The following is a 19,178-nucleotide window of genomic DNA, read 5'->3' as shown; positions in this document are numbered from 1 at the left end:
GACAATCAAGCTGAAAATAGTTGCTTTAAAGTACTTAAACACCTTTTTCCCCCCTCCTCCGTCAACTGATCTAAACACCTTTATGCCACGAGTGATAACCAAACAAATGCAGTGAAAAGGTCTAAACAACTTACTTGGTGTAAAAGCAAATCTGTGCTTGCATAATTCACAGTATTCTTTTCGACTGTGTTTCAGCCACTGAACTAAGCTGTAATTATAAACAGATTCATAAGTACAGTATTTACAACAAAGAAACCTACATTTTGTTGAAAACATTGTTTTTATTAAAAATGTACATATCACAGAGCTTTTAGTTTCAAAATTTTCAAATTTAGAATACTCTTAACTTTTTGTAACTGCCTTCTAAAAATAAAAAACTACAACAGCTAGACATAAAAACAACACATTTTTCTACCATTAAAAAAGGTTCAATTAATCAAAACTGTAATTTCCTCAAAGCAAAATGAATATGAAAGAATCTCCAAGCATCAACATCAGTTTTAATCCTGGTCTGATAATACTGGTACCTGGTAGCTAGGTCTGCATTCTGGTTCTGCCACTAACTGGCTGGCTATGTGGCCTAGGACAAGTTATCTAACCTTCCTATGCTTCAGTTTCCTCATCTGCATAATAATAACACTCTACCTCATCACAGTTTTCTTATAAGAATTGAGTGAGTTAAGAGGTACAAAACACTAAGAATAGTTCTTGGCAAAAAGTTATTCATAAATGTAAGCTACTATTATGCCAAGCAAAACTAGAAAATCGCAACACTTTTGGAGAACAAAATAAGCTCTCCATGGTAGAAATAAACAATGGGTAATCACGTGTACCTGGAAGGGGATACACCAAAATAACAGCTATGGTATTAAGAATTAATGGATAATTTCTTTTCCAAATTTTTGAAATTTTACAATAAAAGGGCTTTCTTAGTTTCCTGTGCTCGGGACAATACAATAAAATTTTAAAAATAATTACAGAGAAAGTACATTGAAATGATCCTTGTTACTGTACATACATGACAAAACTGAAGCTCAGACTTACACAACTTTCTAAAAGCATGACTTACCATTCTTGATGGATAAACTTAATACTGCCAGTACATACACAAGGATGATAAAGCGGTTTCTCGGGTGTTCCTTCCGACCGACACACTCTACATATGTCTGTCAATGAAAAAGGAAAATTGAATTTCCTTTGCTTATAACTTTTTTAAAAAAACAAGAGACAAGCATAAACCAAAATATTGGACATTAAAGCAAGAATCTATCACTTGACAAAACATTAATAGCATGGAGAACTGAAAGTTGTGATAAAGTTGCGATTCAAGTGTGTATCTAAAACGAAAAAACTTCCTAAATAATGTATTAAAAGTTGTTCCTTTGTATGACAGCTTTTAAATGAACCAAAGTTGAAAATAACAGGAACAGATGATTTTATTTAAAACTGCACTCTCCACAACAAATAATAGAAATATGTAAAATCAGGTCACCATTGGTATCCTAACAGTTTTAAACTCCAGTCTTTTTTTTTTTTTTGAGACGGAGTCTTGCTCTGTCACCCAGACTGGAGTGCAATGGCACGATCTCAATGGAGTGCAACGGAGCTCAGTGCAAGCTTCGCCTCCCGGGTTCATGCCATTCTCCTGCCTCCAAGTAGCTGGGATTATAGGCGCTCACGACCGCACCTGGCTAATTTTTTGTATTTTTTAGTAGAGATGGGGTTTCGTCCTGTTAGCCAGGATGGTCTCGATCTCCTGACCTCATGATCCACCCGCCTCGGCTTCCCAAAGTGCTGGGATTACAGGCGTGAGCCACGGCGCCTGGCCTCCAGTCTTAACAATTTAATGGTTTAAAGTCCTAACAGCCTAAACTCCACAAAACACATCTGAGGACTCACCACAGTAACAGCAGTTAGAAGACATGCTTTTCATGTCGCCCCACCCCACAAGAGTGTGAGGTAGACACACACACACTTTAAGGACTGGTTGGGGGAGGGGATACCCCAAAGCCACAAAGGCACCAGGCCACAGAGAGATGAGCCGGAAGCCACCTTAAGCAGAAGAGACAGGAGTCCAGCGCTAAGGGGTCCTTGGACCGCAGCCCACCCCTCATGCCCAGCATTACAAGGCTCTAGGGGCACATCTGCCTGTCCTCCTGCCTGGAGTGGCCCCGAAGCAGCATGACGGTGGAGGAACCACTACTGATCCTTCGCACTCTCGCTCTAAAGCTCCTACCTGGGTCCACTTAGGGAACCCTGGTTATAACTTTTATTTTAGACCGTTCTCAGCTATGCGTCAGGGCCAAGAGCCAATCCCTAGTGGTCTATCCAGGGAGAATGGGCAGAAACTTAATGCATACTTTCAGCCTGCTCTCTCACGGGGAATTCTTCCTTAACAAGGAATTACTACAATCCCGATCCGCATCACTAATGGACTTAATGGGTCTCTGGCACCCATCGGATTCAAATGAGCACATGCTGAGAGCAGTGTAGTGCGTGGTTCCAGGAATTTAAGAGCATCACAGACCTGTGGCTACTCTTCTGTGGGTGGGGGTGCATGCCTTTTCTAGGCTGGTGGAGAGATCTGTCTGGTGACTAGATAACCAAGGAAACTAGTGTGCTAACCAGTTGGGCGATCCAGAGTGTAACTGCTCAATCTCAGATGGCTGAATGTCATTTGTCTGAATTGGGGGATGCTCAATGCTCGCCTAACTGGTTAGCATGCTAGTCTTCCTGGTTATCGATTAACTACCAGTCAAATCTCTTCATCGAGTAGAAAAGCCATGCACCCCCATCCACAGAACAATTATCAATGGGACAATCCTGTCTGTGCTGGAAGCAGGTAAGGTTGCTCACGATGAGCAGAATTATGCCATCTCTACTGCTGTTGCCTTTCAGATTCAGCTTTGAACACAGACCTTCCCCTGGTTTCCTGGAAGCTGCTAGTGGGTCATGAGCATTAATGCAGTGGTCAACATCACATTTATGTTCGTAACTACACAGGACCTGAACTTCTTTAAACTTCCTACTTTCACCTTCATCCTTGGTTAATGAAAACATCCTTGGCAAAAGCTTTCACTCTGATCAGTCTTACTACCGGCCCACAATTTGAGTCCTAGCGGTGCAATACTAATGCCCCAACTGCCCTGCTTAATCAGCTTCCTCAAAGTTTCGACACAAACAAAATAGAACCACACTCCCATTCCATGATTCCCACCAGCAGTATCCAGGCAGCCCACGCTACTTTGAACACTAATTTTCTTCAAGTGCACACTTCAGCTCCAGGAAAACTCAGGGAAGAGGCCGTAAGGTACCAAAAAGCATGGACTTTCTTGCAATGGACCCCCGCAGCACCTAAGATCCAAGAACAAGCATTTTAACGGCCACAAATTCAGCACACCACACTGAAAGCAGGATTACCGTGGCTGCCAGCACCAGGCTTGCCCTGCAATAGAGTCTCTTTAAAGGATTTAAAGTGGACTCTTTCCAACTACAGGGCCTTGAAAGAGTTCCGTGTTGTTTTAATCATTATCTTTCAGGGTTGGGAGTGGGTAATTTGTGTGCCTGCTGTGTTCCTTAGATAGGATATTAATTTATCAGGCTCTCTCTGCAGAAACAAATTGAGATTCCCTATTACTAAGATTCCTGGTCACAGTGGTCGCCTCAGCAGGCACTATAACGGCCACCTAAGAGTGACAGGGCCATGGCAGGGGTGGGGGGAAAATGTGATTGATCTAGGTTACCTAGAATCACCAGTCACAGCAGCCGCAAGTGTGGATCAGTTCAATAACCAGTTATCTATGTAGGAGCTGAACCCACATCCAGCCATTCACACCACCACTGTGGATTAACCTTTGAGACTGGCATGTGCTACTCCTGTAGGATCTACCAAGGAGGGTGGATGCAAGTGTGGATGTACAGATCCCAGGCATAGGATCTGAGCTCCCTAGCCCACACTTGGATGGCTGTGCAAGTAGGAAGTAGGGTATAGCAGCCACAGCATGGCAAAGGGTGTCCCACCCATGGCACACTGCCCTCCAGGAACATCGTGACTGGTAGGCCATTGACTACGGCCTGAAGTATGGCAAAGATAGTCCTGTTGGCACGCTGCTGCCTGTAAGATGCAAGGACAACAGGTGGAGTGATATCCACATGGGTACAGAACTGGTCACATGGTGGGCTCATTTCATGATACAAAACACTGCCACCTAGGCAACTTAGCCCTGCGTGGCCTGAGAAAGCTGTGGTGGGGACCAAAGCAACGGCAAACTCCAGGGTACACTCACCCACAGGAAGCACTGCTCACGCCAAGTGGATGGCCAGCTAGCGAATGGTGGAACAGGACAGGTGGAGTGGGGAGAGAGACATGGATCTCCACTCAGAAGTATGCAGACATACACATGAATTAGAGCACTGATTTTTCAGAAGACCCCTGTCCTTCTGAATGACAAACCAAGAAACAACATACTAAGCAAACCCAACAACTCTAAAATCAAGCCCCAGGGCTCTGCTTGGCCTAGAGGAGAGAACTGGGATCCCAAGTTTCTCACTCAGAGAATGCAAAGACACAACTACTATCCTAGTAACACTTAAGTTTTTTTGTTTTTTTTTTTTAAGAGACAGGGTCTTGCTGTGTCACCCAGGCTGGAGTCCAGTGACACCACCATAGCTCACTGTAACCTCCAACTCCTGGCCTCAAGCAATCCTCCCATCTCAGCTCCCAAAGCACTAGGATTGCAGGCATGAGCCACCACGCCCAGCTCCTAAGACTTCTTTTTCACTTATTGTCTTGCCAGTTTGCAGTGGTATTTTCTAGAGGCTATATGAGACAACAGAATGAATGCAGCTAGAGATGAAAAGACCCAGCTGCTTCTCATTAAACTAGGTATTAAAGAGATTGGCAAATATAAAACAAATCCACTTTCCTCATCAATTTTGGGGGTCTGGAATAGTTATTTTCATGAAAAATAGTATTTATATTAACACATAATGAGTGCTGTTATTTTAAAGCAAATTAATAAATACTTCCAAAATTGTTCTTCAAGGAGTTTGTCAAGAAGAAGAACAAGTGCATTAATCCACGTTACTTTAATTTGATTATATGAAAACAATGACAGGTTAGGTCTCAAGTAGAGAAAAAAAATCCTAAAGGGAATTCTAACATATCATTATTTCCAAGCAGTATTAATAACTCTTTAATATCTCCCTAGTATCTATTTTCCCATAGAGTCAATTGTATAATGAAGTACAAAAAATTCTAATGAGTGGATTAACGATCACTATTGCTACATGCTTTTAAGTCAAAACATATTTTATAAAACTACTGAAATGATCACACTTCATAAAGCATTATATCCACTAACAATAGTACAAAGACATGATAAAAGAATAAAGATCTTTAAGATGCTGTGGGTTTTCTCCCCCCCTCAATTGGGTCTTAGGAGAAAAAGGAATATAAGGAAAAGGAAAATTAATTTTCTGCTCCATTATGGAACAGAAAACATCAAAATCCAAAATGATGTTTTCATATTCTCAAAATTAATTTTAAGTAATTAACTGGCATTTGATCTTCCATGTCTCTATGTCTTTTTTTTTGGCCTACTCACATTGGCAGCAATAAAATTACTATTTTAAAATCTCTGTGGGGAGTGGACATTACGGGAGCACACCACCACATTTGGCTAATTTTTTTAGGAGATGGAGTCTCACTATGTTGCCCAGGATGGTCTCAAACTCCTGACCTTAAGTAATCATCTTGTCTCAGCCTCCTGAATAGCTGTGACTATAGATGCCAGCCAGCAGCTACTTGCATGTCTTTTAATTTCTATTTGGTATAATGTACTAGAAACTTTAATGAAGGCGTTTTAAAAGACTAACCACTGCCTCAAAGAAAAAAAAAAGTATAAAAAAGCACAACATTCATTTGTTACTTTGACATCAGTTAGGAACTACCCTTTATTTCATTACCTACTGATATGGTTTGGCTGCGTCCCCACTCAAATCTCATCTTGAATTCCCACGTGTTGTAGGAGGGACCTGGTGGGAGGTAACTGAATCATGGGGGCAAGTCTTTGCAGTGCTGTTCTCGTGATAGTGAGTAAGTCTCACGAGATCTGATGGTTTGAAAAACAGGAGTTCCCCGCACAAGTTCTCTCTCTCTTTTTGCCGGCTGCCATCCCTATTAAGCAACTTGCTCCTCCTTGCTTTCCACCATGATTGTGAGGCTTCCCCAGCCACATGGAACTGTAAGTACATTATAGATCTGTTTCTTTTGTAAATTGCCCAGTCCCGGGTATGTCTTTATCAGCAGCATGAAAACAGACTGACCTACCTACCATCTCTACACACAGTTCTAAGAGCTCTGAATGTATTCCATCATTTACTCCTCACAACACCAATCCCACAGTTTGGGAAACTGAGGTTGAAAGGGGCAGGGTAATATAACACACCTAAGGCCACACAAGACTAAGGAGAAGGCAGTATGCAAGAGATCTAGGATATTACTGAATTGTCACACTTTCAGAAAACTGGCTGGAAATCTAAGAATAGCTAATTCTATTTCAGTTACTGAGAACCAAGTAATTATCAAGCAAGCACCAAATGAGGATTAAACACTAGCTCCCAATTCCAAAAGTACTCTCCTTTTGACCATATCGTGCTTCTTCCCAACTACCTTCATCAAGCAATCAGGTTATCTTGAATGTTTTTTTCATGTCAATACTCTATTTATCTGCTCCTCCAACTTTATCATATTCTCCCACTTGCACGGTAGACTGCTCCCTCCAGTAAAACATATATTACTGAAATATAAAGATAAAACATAAACAGGTAGTACACCTAATTAAAAAGTAGTTTTATTACTGCCAACCTGAACATTTCCACAGTTTACCAAGTTCTCTCTCTGTGAATTATCTGTTCAAGTTCTTTGTCCAGTCTGCTAATCAAGGTCTCAACAATAAGAAAACTAAAAAAAAAAAAAATCATCTTCGTGCTGGGCTAGGTAAAAAAAGAAAGAAAATGGTTTAAAAAAAAAAATTCAGCAAAAAATCTGAACACACTCACCAAAAGAGGAATAAAAAATTTTAAATGTTAAAGTCATTCAAGAAATGCAAATTTAAATCACAAGAAGATGGTGATGGCTGCATAACAAGGTGTATTTAATGCCACTGAAGTATATACTCAAAAGTAGTTAAAATAGTAAATTTTATTACATATACTTTACCACAATCAAATTTTTAAATAAAAATCACAGTAACGCCAGATATGGCAGCTCACGCTTGTAATCCCAGCACTTTGGGAGGCTGAGGCGAGAGGATCATCTGAGCCCAGGAGTTCAAGACCAGCCTGGGAAACATAGAGTGACCCCGATATCTACAATAAAATTTTAAAATCAGCAGGGTATGATGGCGCCTGCTTGTAGTCCTAGCTACTCAGGAGGCTAAGGCAGGAGCTGGAGGCTGTAGTGAGCTATGATGGCACCACTGTACTCCAGCCTGGGTGATAAGCAAGATCCTGTCTCAAAAAAAAAAAATTCACAGTAAGAAACCCCCATACCTATTGAAAGGGCAAAAAAATCAAAATAAAAACACCCTTACCATACAATCCAGAAATCCTACTTACATTTAACCTGACAAAATGAAAACTTATGTTCACACAAAAACCTATGCGAGTATGTATAATGGTTTCATCCTTAATTCCCCAAAACTAGAAACAATCAACTCAAGAATTCCACAACTGGGTAACAGATAAACTGTGGTACATCCCTACAATAAAACACTAAGCAATACAAAGAAATGAACTAGTGATACAAGCAACAATGATGTGGATAACCCTCAAACATTATATTAAGTTAAAGAAACCAGACTCAAAAGACTACATACTGTATGGTTCTATTTATGACATTCTGGAAAAGGCAAAACGATAGGGACAGAAACAGATCAGTAGTTGCCAGGGGCTGGAAATGGGGGTAAATTTGACCATAAAAGGGTAAAGGATATTTGCGAGGAGGGGAGTAATGGAACCTTGACTGTGCTGCCTATATGACTGCATGTATTTGTGAAAATAGGTATTAAATAAGGTAAATTTTACTGTGAATTATACTTTAACTTGAAAAATGAAACAGAAAGGCCTTCTACAGTAGTGTCTACACAAACATGTGGCAAGAAAGAACAAATAAGAAGGAATGATGACATAAAAAAAATACTTGTTCCCTCTCTAAAATGTCATCTAATGCAACTGTAGATTGAAGTGTACAATCCAATAAGCACGTTTTTCATCCAACCAGGCTGAAATTGATGTTGTTAGGGACTGGAAATCATCGGCATTGGTCACCAAATATTTCTCACTTTCCACTTTCTGGGCATATGCTGGAACTGCACTTCCCTGCCACCTCTGAAATTAGACATGGACATGTAACTTACTTTGGTCAATGAAATATGAGGTACAATGACAAGTATCCCTTCTTGGTAGAAGTGTTTGAGAGCCAATAAACACAATTCATCACGCTGCATTTTCCCTGCCTCAACGGGCGTGGAAGCATGCAGTAAGGGATGGAGCTTCCATCAAGCTGGGTTCCTCAGTGACTACAGTTAGCAAAAGCGTTTCCCCCTCCACCCACATTGGAAAATTAATCTTTTTTTTTTTTTTTTTTTTTTTGAGACGGAGTCTCGCTCTGCCTCCCAGGCCTGGAGTGCTGTGGCCGGATCTCAGCTCACTGCAAACTCCGCCTCCCGGGTTCACGCCATTCTCCTGCCTCAGCCTCCCGAGTAGCTGGGACTACAGGCGCCCGCCACCTCGCCCGGCTAATTTTTTGTATTTTTTGGTAGAGACGGGGTTTCACCGTGTTAGCCAGGATGGTCTCAATCTCCTGACCTCGTGATCCGCCCGTCTCGGCCTCCCAAAGTGCTGGGATTACAGGCTTGAGCCACCGCGCCCGGCCTCTTTTTTTTTTTTTAATTAAGAAACAGAGACTTGCTTTGTCATCCAGGCCATCCAGGCTGCAGTGCAATGGCACAACCATAGTTCACTGCAGCCTCAAATTCCTGGCTGGGCACGGTGGCTCACACCTGTAATCCCAACATTTTGGGAGGCCATGGTGGGCAGATCGTTTGTGATCAGGAGCTTGACACCAGTCTGGCCAACATGGTGAAACCCCATCTCTACTAAAGCACATGGTGGTGCACACCTGTAGTACCAGCTACTTGCAAGGCAGAGGAAGGAAAATCGCTTGAACCTGGGAGGCAGAGGTTGCAGCAAACCGAGACAATACCACTGCACTCAAGACTGGGCAATGGAGCAAGACTCCATCTCGAAAAGAAACAAACAAACAAAAAGCACTCCTGGGCTCATGTGATCCTCCTGCCTCAGCCTCCCAGCTGGGACTGCACACACACACCACCACGCCCGCTACATTTTTCTTTATTTTTTGTAGGGACAGGGTCTCACTATCACTACGTTGCCCAGGCTGGTCTCGAACTCCTGGGCTCAAGCAATCCTCTGGCTTTGGCCTCCCAAACTGCCAGTATTATAGGTGTGAGCCAATGTGCCTGGCCAAGAAGTGATTAACCTTTTGATGCTTTAAGCTCCTGAGGTTTAGGGTAGTTTGTGACTACGACGTAACTTAGCTGATCCTATTTTATACAGAATCTTAGCAGCTTTGCAAAAACATGAAGCAAGTACGACTATCACAAACATACAAAGTCAAAAGAAGAACAGCCTGTTTTGTATACTAGTTCCAATCCCACCACCCAAAATCTCAACAGAGCAACAAGGCCAAGGTTACAAAAAGAGAGTGAAGTCTACACAGGGCTCAGCTTCAAGTCCTTTACTAAAACTTAAACCATGAAGTAGGTTCTGTGGCAGATTGAGGCTCCCTCTCATCAGACTCATATGCAGTAAAATTATGAATCTTGCTCACGCCAAAGTAAAATCAATGGATCTTGCTTCTTATGAACGCAAACCAACTTAGAAACAATATGGAAAAGCTCTTCCTGGTTTTCAAAGGGATATTTCTATTTAATCCTGTGGCAATTTTTGTTGCTGTTGTTTGAATACCTAATGTCTTTACACACATACCTTTTAAAGATTCAACCATAGAGCTTGGCTCAATAAACAACAGTGTTTTGTTTTGTTTTTTTAATAAAAAAAATTCAAATCCTTAGTAATCTTTCAAATTCTTATGGAGATTGCCCAGGAGATGAGAAAGAAAGAAAACAATAACCAATGAGAGGAGGTTATCAAATTGGAGCCTACCGTGGAAGTCAGCCCATTCCATCAAAGTTTTTCTAGCCAACAGTACAGTTCAATAATTTATCCTAAGTGCCTAGCACGAAGAAAAAAATAAAACTCTAAGTTTTGGGGTACATGTTATAACTCTTAAGCTATTATCTATCTTGAAAGTTCTTTGATGTAAGACTTCAAAATCTCTCCACTTCCCTTCTGGTGATAAATTAGTGATAATCTAATATACAAAAGATTATTTTTTATTACTAGCAGATTTCACATTTTAGAACAGTCTTAGATTTAAACAGAAAATATGAACAGAGTACAAAGTTCCCATATACCCAGCACACAATACCCCTACTATTAACATCTTCGTAGTAGGATTTGTTACACTTTTGTTACACTTAACCAATATTGATACATTGTCATTAACTCAAATCCATGGTTTATTCTGATTTCCTTAGTCTTTACCTAACGTCCCTTTTCTGTTCTAGGATCCACATATATTTAGTTGTTATGTCTCCCTGGGCTCCTCTGGACTCAGGCAGTCTCTCAGATTTTCCTTGTTTCTGATGACCTTGACAATTTTACGGAGTACTGGTCAGGTATACTGTAGAATGTCCCTTTATTGGAAATTCCATGATTCATGAATAGACTAGGGGCTATGGGTTTTGGGAAGGAAAAAATCACATAAAGTGGCATTTTTATCGTATCATATCATATCATATCAAGGGATATGCCATCAACATGATTTATAACTGTTGGAGGCTGAAAGATTGAGGGTGGTGATCAACTCAGTATACCACTGGAGGCTATAAGAGTAAACAGCAAACTGTTCTCGTAAACGCAGAATGTTGGCAAACTGACAAACTGCCTATGCCACCCAGAAGGAATGCTGAGGGCAATCACGCCCCAAGGGCAGTGTTTCTTATGATTAGGTACAACTGAAGCCTGTTAGTAATAATATGAACCTGTGATCAGTTAAGCAGCTGACCAATTGCTACCACCTCCCTCCTGCTCTTTCTACCCAATAAACACAAAGGGCTGTGGAAGGTAGGCTGTTGCCTTTGCTCACTAGAAGCATGAAGTCCTCTTTTTCTTCCCCCGGACCCTTCCTTTAAGAGTTTCTTTTGTCTCAAGTTTTCATTTCCACATTCATCTCTCTTCACTCAGTCTCATAATGACGGTCTAAGTAGTAACAGTAGTAACTGTCGTAATGACAGTCTCAATAACAGCAGTAACTGTCCTAGTGACGGTCTCAAGTAATAAGCATGGCAGTATGCCACATATAACTGTTAATGTTGACCTTGTTCATCTGCCTGAAGTAAACAAGGAATTTTTAATATGTAATTATCAATAAAATTTTCACAATTGGTAGCTACAATTATAGTAGACAATTTTGAAAATATATTAAAAATATTACTCAAAATGTCTGCAGATAACCTATATATCCCAAAATAGGGAAGCAGCTATATAAATGGTGCACATTCACTATATGGAATGTATACAGTCCCTTAAAAATAGCAAATATAAGGCCAGGTGCAGGGGCTCATGCCTGTAATCCCAGCACTTTGGCAGGATGGATCACTTGAGTCCAGGAGTTCAAAACCAGCCTGGCCAACATGGCAAAACCCCTGTCTCTACTAAAATACAAAAACTAGCCAGCCATGGCAGCATGCACCTTGAATTCCAGCTACTCAGGAGGCTGAGATACGAGAATCATTTGAACTCAGGAGGCGGAGGCTGCAGTGAACCGAAATTGCACGACTGCATTCCAGCCTGGGAAACAGAGCAAAACTCCATCTCAAAAAAAAAAAAAAAGAAAAAGAAAAAAAAAATACACACACACACACATATACACTATTTGCTAATATACAAAGAGATATAACATTTTTAAATGACCACACTTCCTTACTTCCAACTAGGTAAAAACACCATAGCCTAAAGGAGAAAATGGAAAAAATGATAGCCACTGTAATTGGTTAGATGAGAACATGGGTAATTTTTCTTCCTTTCCTGTCCCTAAGTATCTAGTGTTTCATTGCTATTTTTACAATTACAGGCAGAAAAAAATGTTTAACTGCTCAAATTTTACAAAAAAATTTCCTTTTTGACGGTCAGAGTATACCCATAAACAAAGTATGTGGGTTTGGGAATTAGGTCTTGCAAACACCGTTTAAAAATTCCAATTCTCTATGTACCCCAAAGTTTACTTATTTTAGCTCACCAGATTACTATCGTTACTAAATTAAAAATTCACCTGTACTGTTGGTCCTGGAAGCCTGAAAACTGCACTTTCTGGCCTCCTTGCCAACTAGGCTTAAGTCAGAGTCTGTCAACGACAAGCACTTCTGTGAGATCAGAAGAAGCAGAGAGGCTGGGTGCAGTGGCTCACACCTGTAATCTCACACTTTGGGAGGCCAAGGTGGGTGGATCACCTGAGGTCAGCAGTTCGAGACCAGCCTGGCCAACATGGAAGAAACCCCCGTCTCTACTAAAAATACAAAATTAGCCTGGCGTGGTGGCATGCGCCTCTAATCCCAGCTACTCAGGAGGCTGAGGCAGGAGAATTGCTTGAACCTGGGAGGCAAAGGTTGCAGTGAGCCAAGATTGCACCATTGTACTCCACGACAAGAGCGAAACTCCATCTCAAAAATAAAAATAAAAAAGAAGTAGGGAAACAGTGAAACCATTTTCTACTTCTGTTTCTAAAAACCAGCAATTGCAGCTAATGGCAGGTACTGCAGACTCCTGCTAACAGATGCATAAGTCATGGTGGAGATTCTGCCAGTAGCAGTGGGCAACATCAAGCTTCAGCAGCACAAGCAATGATTCCAACAATTTCAGCAGTAATGAGCTAGTTATCCATGTATCCCCTTCTCAACTCCAAATTCTCCCTTTCAGTCCCTGTTCAGTGATAGGTACACTAAGCTTTTTTTTTTTTTTTTTTTTTTTTTTGCGAGGGGCAGTTAAACTCTGCCAGTGGAGGGTGCTGGAGGGATATCAAAGAAGAAAGGGGTGTTTTCTAGCTCCTGCCACACCATCAGTAGTTTTGTTTCAGTGACCACCTTCATACAGGCCTGCTGATGAGGACCCAACACACTCCAGGACTTGCACAGGTACACACAGTGATATCCTAACTCCCTTTGCATACCTGCCCATCAACCTTGGCTTACCTGTACCCTGGAAGGTTGTTTTCTGCTCCCCAGAAGAAGTGGTGTACCACTTTACATTCCCACCAGCAGTGTATGAAAATTCCAACTGCTCTACATCCTTACAAACACTTGGTATGGTCAATCATTTCTATTATCATCTTAGCTACCCTAATAGGTATGTAACGGTATCTCACAGTAGTTTTAATTAACAATTTTATTGAGATACAACATGTCATAAAGTTCACCAACTTAAAGAGTTCAATTGTTTTAAGTATATTTACAGAGTTACGCAACCATCACCATAATCTTTTAGAACATCCTCATCATCCCAAAAGGAAACCCTGTAACTATTAGTGGATACTTCCTACTCCATCTGCTGTCCCCAATTCCAGGCAACCACTAATCTCTCTACATATAGATTTGCCTATTCTGGACATTTCACACAAATAGAATCATAGAAAATATGTTCTTTTGTGACTGGCTTATTTCACTTAGTCTAATGTTTATGAGATTCATCCAAGTTGTACCATGCATCAGTACTTCATTCCTTTGTATTGCTGGGTAATATTCCATTTTAAAAATGGACCACATTTATCCACTCACCAGTTGACGGACATTGGATTGTTTCTATTTGGCTCTTATAAAAATACTGCTATGAACACTCATATACAGGTTTTTGTGTGAATATATTTTTTGAATTCTCTTGAATATACACCGAGAAATGAAATTTCTGGGTCATATGGTTATTCAGTTTATCTTTTTGAGGAATTACCAAAATCAGTTATACTATCTTACATTCCTACCAGTAACAAATGAAGGTTCCAATTTTTCTGCAATGCTCACCAACACTTACCTGTTCTTTCTGATTATAGCCATCCTAGTAGGTGTGAAGTCCTATCTCATTATAGTTTTGACTAACGATGCTTAGCATCTTTTCATATGCTGAATAGTCATGTACATATATATTTTAGTGAAGTGTCTATACAAATCTTTGGACCATTTTTAAAACTGAGTTATTTGTTTTCTTATTACTGAGTTCCGAGAGATTTTTATATACTCCAAGCCCCTTATAAGACACATTTTCTGCATCCTGTCTTCATTCTGTTAAGTGTCTTTTTAATTTTGAAAGAAATTCTGAATTTTGATGCCATCAGATTTATCCACTTCTTTTGTGGATCATGCTTTTGGAGTCATACCTAAGAAATCTTGGTCTAACCCAAGATTACAGAGAATTTCTCCTAGAAGTTTCATAGTTTTAGGTTTTCCACTGAGGTCTAACATCCCTTTGAGTTAATTTTGGTATATGGCACAAGCTATAGCTCAAAGTTCTGGGGTTTTTTTTTTTTTTTGCCTACAGTTATTCAACTATTTCAGCGCCATTTGTTGAAAAACTATACTTTATCCTTTATATTTTATGTCATTGCTTTTGCACTTCTATCCAAAAATCAACTGTCCATGTATGTATGGATCTATTTCTGGACTCTCTATCCTACACTATCAGACCAATGGATTCTAATTTAACAGTTAATTTAATTTTTTAAGGTGATTGACATGTTTTCAGATATGACATTAAGAAACTACCACTTGTCAAGTTTTGACATAATATCAAAGAACATACAAATATCTGAAAATATTCATCCCTTTTCAAGCTATGTATCTGTGTGATGCCAAATTTTTATATACACTAACCAAAACATTTAACAAAGTTACTGCAAAGGCAGAGATGAGAATCCAATTGTCTTACAATAATCCAGAGAAAGTTATTTTTATTAACATATATTGAGTTTATTGTTACTTTTAAATATTCTAAATAATTTGTGTTCATTTTTCATTTCTAACATGGTAAATATCAATCTTTATATATATAACCCACATAAACAAAAGTCTTTTGGGTCCTCAATTTTAAGAGTGTAAAGGGGTTCTAGGACAAAGCTTTGAAAACTACTCTAAATCAATGGTCTTCAAACTGTTCTATTCAATAGAAATGCCTCTTGACACTTTTCAAGACTTGGAATGGAAAAACGAAATATGCAGAAAACATTGTTGTACAGGTCCTAGATACATAGTAGACATGTACCCCATATTTGGTAAATGGGGAAGTAATCAAAAAAGACACAGAATCTCCAATATTCTATTTCAAAAGTGTTAGAACAGAACTGCACCCTACACAGTGTAAATCTGTGTGTAAATTATACTTTATTAACCTGACTCCGTCTTTACAGAATACATTAAGAGGTGACAGAAGGGAAGAAGAGAGACAGGAAAGTAAAAAGGATATTATAGCTAGGTACGATGGCTCACACCTGTAATCCAGCATTTTGGGAGGCCGAGGCGGGGGGATCACCTGAGGTCAGGAGTTCAAGACCAGCCTGACCAACATGGAGAAACCCTGTCTCTACTAAAAATACAAAATTAGCCAGCTGTGGTGGTGCATGCCTGTAATCCCAGCTACTCAGGAGGCTGAGGCGGGAGAATCGCTTGAACCCAGGAGGTGGAGGTTGTCATGAGCCAAGATCGTGCCACTGCACTCCAGCCTGGGCAACAAGAGAAGATAATGCCTCGAAAAAAAAAAAAAAGGTATTATAATGAAGTTAAGTTATAAAAAATAAGTGTACAGGGAATGCTTCAGTCTTCCAAGCCTTCAAGAATTCATGTCTATCATGGGCTGAATTGCATTCCCCCTCCCCCAGTAATTCATGTGTTGAAGCCCTATCCTACAGTATACATAATGTGAGTGTATTTGGAGACAGGATCTTTAAAGAGGTAATTAAGTTAAAACGAGGTCCTTAGAGTGGGCCCTAATCCAGTATGACTAGCGTCCTTAAAAGAAGAGCTTAGGACATAGAGGGAAAACTACATGAAGACACACAGAGAAGACCACAAAACGACACAGAAGACAATCATCTACAAGCCAAGGAGAGGGGCCTCGTAAGAAACCAGGCCTGCCAACACCTTTATCTCAAACTTCCAGCCTCCAGACATTGAGAAAATAAATTTCTCTTAAGCACCCAGTCTGCAGTACTCTGTTACAGCAGCCCCTGCAAACTAAAACAATGTCTAAAACTGAATTACTTATCTCTTTCCACTCCCATTTGAAAAAAATCTGAAAATCAATCATTTTTAACTCCTCCTCCTTATACTACCTCTTCAATTGCTATGTTCTATTAATTCTACCTTGGTCTATTTCTTCTTTTCCATTCTTTCCATTCCCTCTACCTTAATGTAAACTTCTATATCTCATCTAGCCTACTGCAACAGCATTCTAAAATATAGTCTGAATTATTAAGTTTTCCCTTAGGGGGGTCTTACTTCCTATTCACTTTTTAAGAACTCTTTCTGTTCTACCTGTATTATACTAAAAATAAGTGATCTTCATATCCTTACGGGAGAGAAGTAAAACCCACTAAAGTAAGCCTGGCCTGGAAGAAATGGGAAGTAGGTGTCTGGAAGAGGATAGCCCAGCAATAATCACTCACAGGACTTCAATCTAAAAAGTATTCTAATTGAGCAATGTAGCAGATCTCTTTTGGACTGTCTTACCAGCTCAAGAATGGACACAGCCAGTCACGATTCTTATTCTTACATTACTGTTCCCACCACCACCCAGCTACCTGGATCAAAAGGATAGGCAACCGACCCAAGACAAGCCAGTGAGATTCCAGCTTCCAGACATTTGAGTTTAAGACAAACAGAAACTAGTCTTAAACAACCAGGAAAGAGACAGACCCAGTAACCCTGGGGGATTGGTTTAAGGAACTCCACAGGTACCAAAATCCACAGATGCTCAACTCCCTTATGTAAAACAGCATAATATTTCCAAGTAACCTACGCACATCCTTCCATATACAGGAGTCTCCTGAACAAGGGTTAGGGGCACCAACCTCCTGCACAATATAAAATTCACATACAACTGGGTGCGGTGGCTCATGCCTATAATCCCAGCACTTTGGGAAGTTAAGGCTGACGGATCACCTGAGGTCAGGAGTTCAAGCCAACACGATGAAACCCCATCTCTACCAAAAATACAGAATTAGCCAGGCATGGTGGTACATGCCTGTAATCCCAGCTACTCAGGAGGCTGAGGCAGGAGAATCGCTTGAACCTGGGAGGCTGAGGTTGCAATGAGCTGAGACTGTGCCACTGTACTGTAGCCTGGGCAACAAGAGCAAAACTCCATCCCCACCAAAAAAAAAAAAAAAACCACCACACATACAACTTTTGACTCTCCAAAAACTACTAATGGCCTACTAGTGACCAGAAGCCTTACCATAACATAATACAACATAAACAGTCAATTAATACATATTTTGTATTACTTTTTTAAATTTTTTTTATTTTTTTGAGATGGAGTCTTGCTCTGTTGCCCAGGCTGGAGTGCAATGGCATGATCTGGGCTCACTGCAAGCTCCGCCTCCCAGGTTCACACCATTCTCCTGTCTCAGCCTCCCAAGTAGCTGAGATTACAGGAACCCGCCACCACACCCAGTTAATTTTTTGTATTTTTAGTAGAGACAGGGTTTCGCCATGTTGTCCAGGCTGGTCTCGAACTCCTGACCTCAGGTGATCTGCCTGCCTAGGCCTCCCAAAGTGCTGGGATTACAGGTGCGAGCCACTGCGCCCGGCCTTTGTATTACATTATACCAGGTATTATGAGTACTCTAGAGATGAGTTAGAGTACAGATCTGTGAATACCACGGTTTGAACTGCATGTGTCCACTTATACATGGATTTTTTTTCTTCAATAAATATATTGAAAATTTTTTTGGAAATTCGGAACAATTTAAAAAAAACAGATGAACTGTGTAGAAGCCAAAAAAAATAAATTATGCCATGAATGCATAAACTGTATTATATGTATTGCATACTGTATTATATGCTATATTCTTACAATATGTATTGTAATATATTATATACTGCATTCGATATTATATACTTTATTCTTACAATAAAGCTAGAGAAAAAAATTAAGAAAATCGGAAGAGAGAAAATACATTTACAGCACTGTACCATATACTTATTGATACCTGTCTGTTTACAAGATAAATCATTCTGAAACGGCCAGCAACCACAGCTACAAACCTCAATTTATGGCACATATGAAACAATTTGACTTTTTCCTCATAATGTCATGCCTTTTTTCAGCTTCCTGGAGCTCTTCCAGTATCACTTAGTGGCACCTCATATGGATCCCATCATGTTAGTCAAAGTTTAAGGTACTGCACTAAATGCAATGAAAAATACAAGAGAATCCAGAGAATCCATACTTTTTACCATATACAATTTACTGGAGAGATGAACGGCTCAAGCAGAGGTGATTAGCTTCACAAGGTGTTTTAAGCCGATAGGATACTGGCAACACTTGAGCTCACCACAACAGCAACAGAAGGTGGCTACGAAATTATTACAGTAGCACAGTATGTACTAAGTTAATTTCATGCAGTTATGATTTAATATTGTATCTAAGTTTCTTTACATCTCTCAACTGTGAACGGTGCCATGTGCAGTCTGCATTACATGTTTGTATGTGTAAGTTTTGATAAATTTTAACATTTCATGACAGATTTGTACATACTTAATGATACTGAGTAAAACAGACTAGTATCTACATATATTTTATGCATTAATGACATAACTTTTTAACTTTCTCACTATTTCTAGACCACACAGTTCATCTGCAAGTTTTTTCAAATTGTTGCAAATCTCCAAAATTTTTTCCAATATATTTATTTATTTATTTATTTATTTATTTATTTATTTATTTATTTTTTTTGAGGCGGAGTCTCGCTCTGTCGCCCGGACTGG

At 39.9% G+C, this 19,178-nt stretch overlaps 1 protein-coding gene across 3 annotated transcripts in view; it reads right to left on the bottom strand.

Moving 5' to 3' along the window:
- The window catches only part of MARCH6 (membrane-associated ring finger (C3HC4) 6, E3 ubiquitin protein ligase), an 82,111-nt gene that overhangs the window by 58,293 nt on the left and 4,640 nt on the right, over positions 1-19,178 (bottom strand). For 2 of the 3 annotated variants that reach the window (XM_011940976.1, XM_011940977.1), the window contains exons 2-3: positions 1,070-1,166; positions 135-208 (exon numbers count right to left, since the gene is read on the bottom strand). The exons of the other annotated variant lie outside the window; for it this stretch is intronic. In XM_011940976.1, coding sequence (XP_011796366.1) covers positions 135-208; positions 1,070-1,166 — 171 coding nt within the window. The remainder of the gene's footprint in view (positions 1-134; positions 209-1,069; positions 1,167-19,178) is intronic. 3 annotated transcript variants of the gene reach the window in all.

The sequence above is a fragment of the Colobus angolensis genome, unplaced genomic scaffold (assembly GCF_000951035.1).
Source record: "Colobus angolensis palliatus isolate OR3802 unplaced genomic scaffold, Cang.pa_1.0 Scaffold196, whole genome shotgun sequence".
NCBI classification, from domain to species: Eukaryota; Metazoa; Chordata; class Mammalia; order Primates; family Cercopithecidae; genus Colobus; species Colobus angolensis.
The sequence above is the reverse complement of the archived record's forward strand: the minus strand, read 5'-3'. Positions and strand labels throughout refer to the sequence as shown.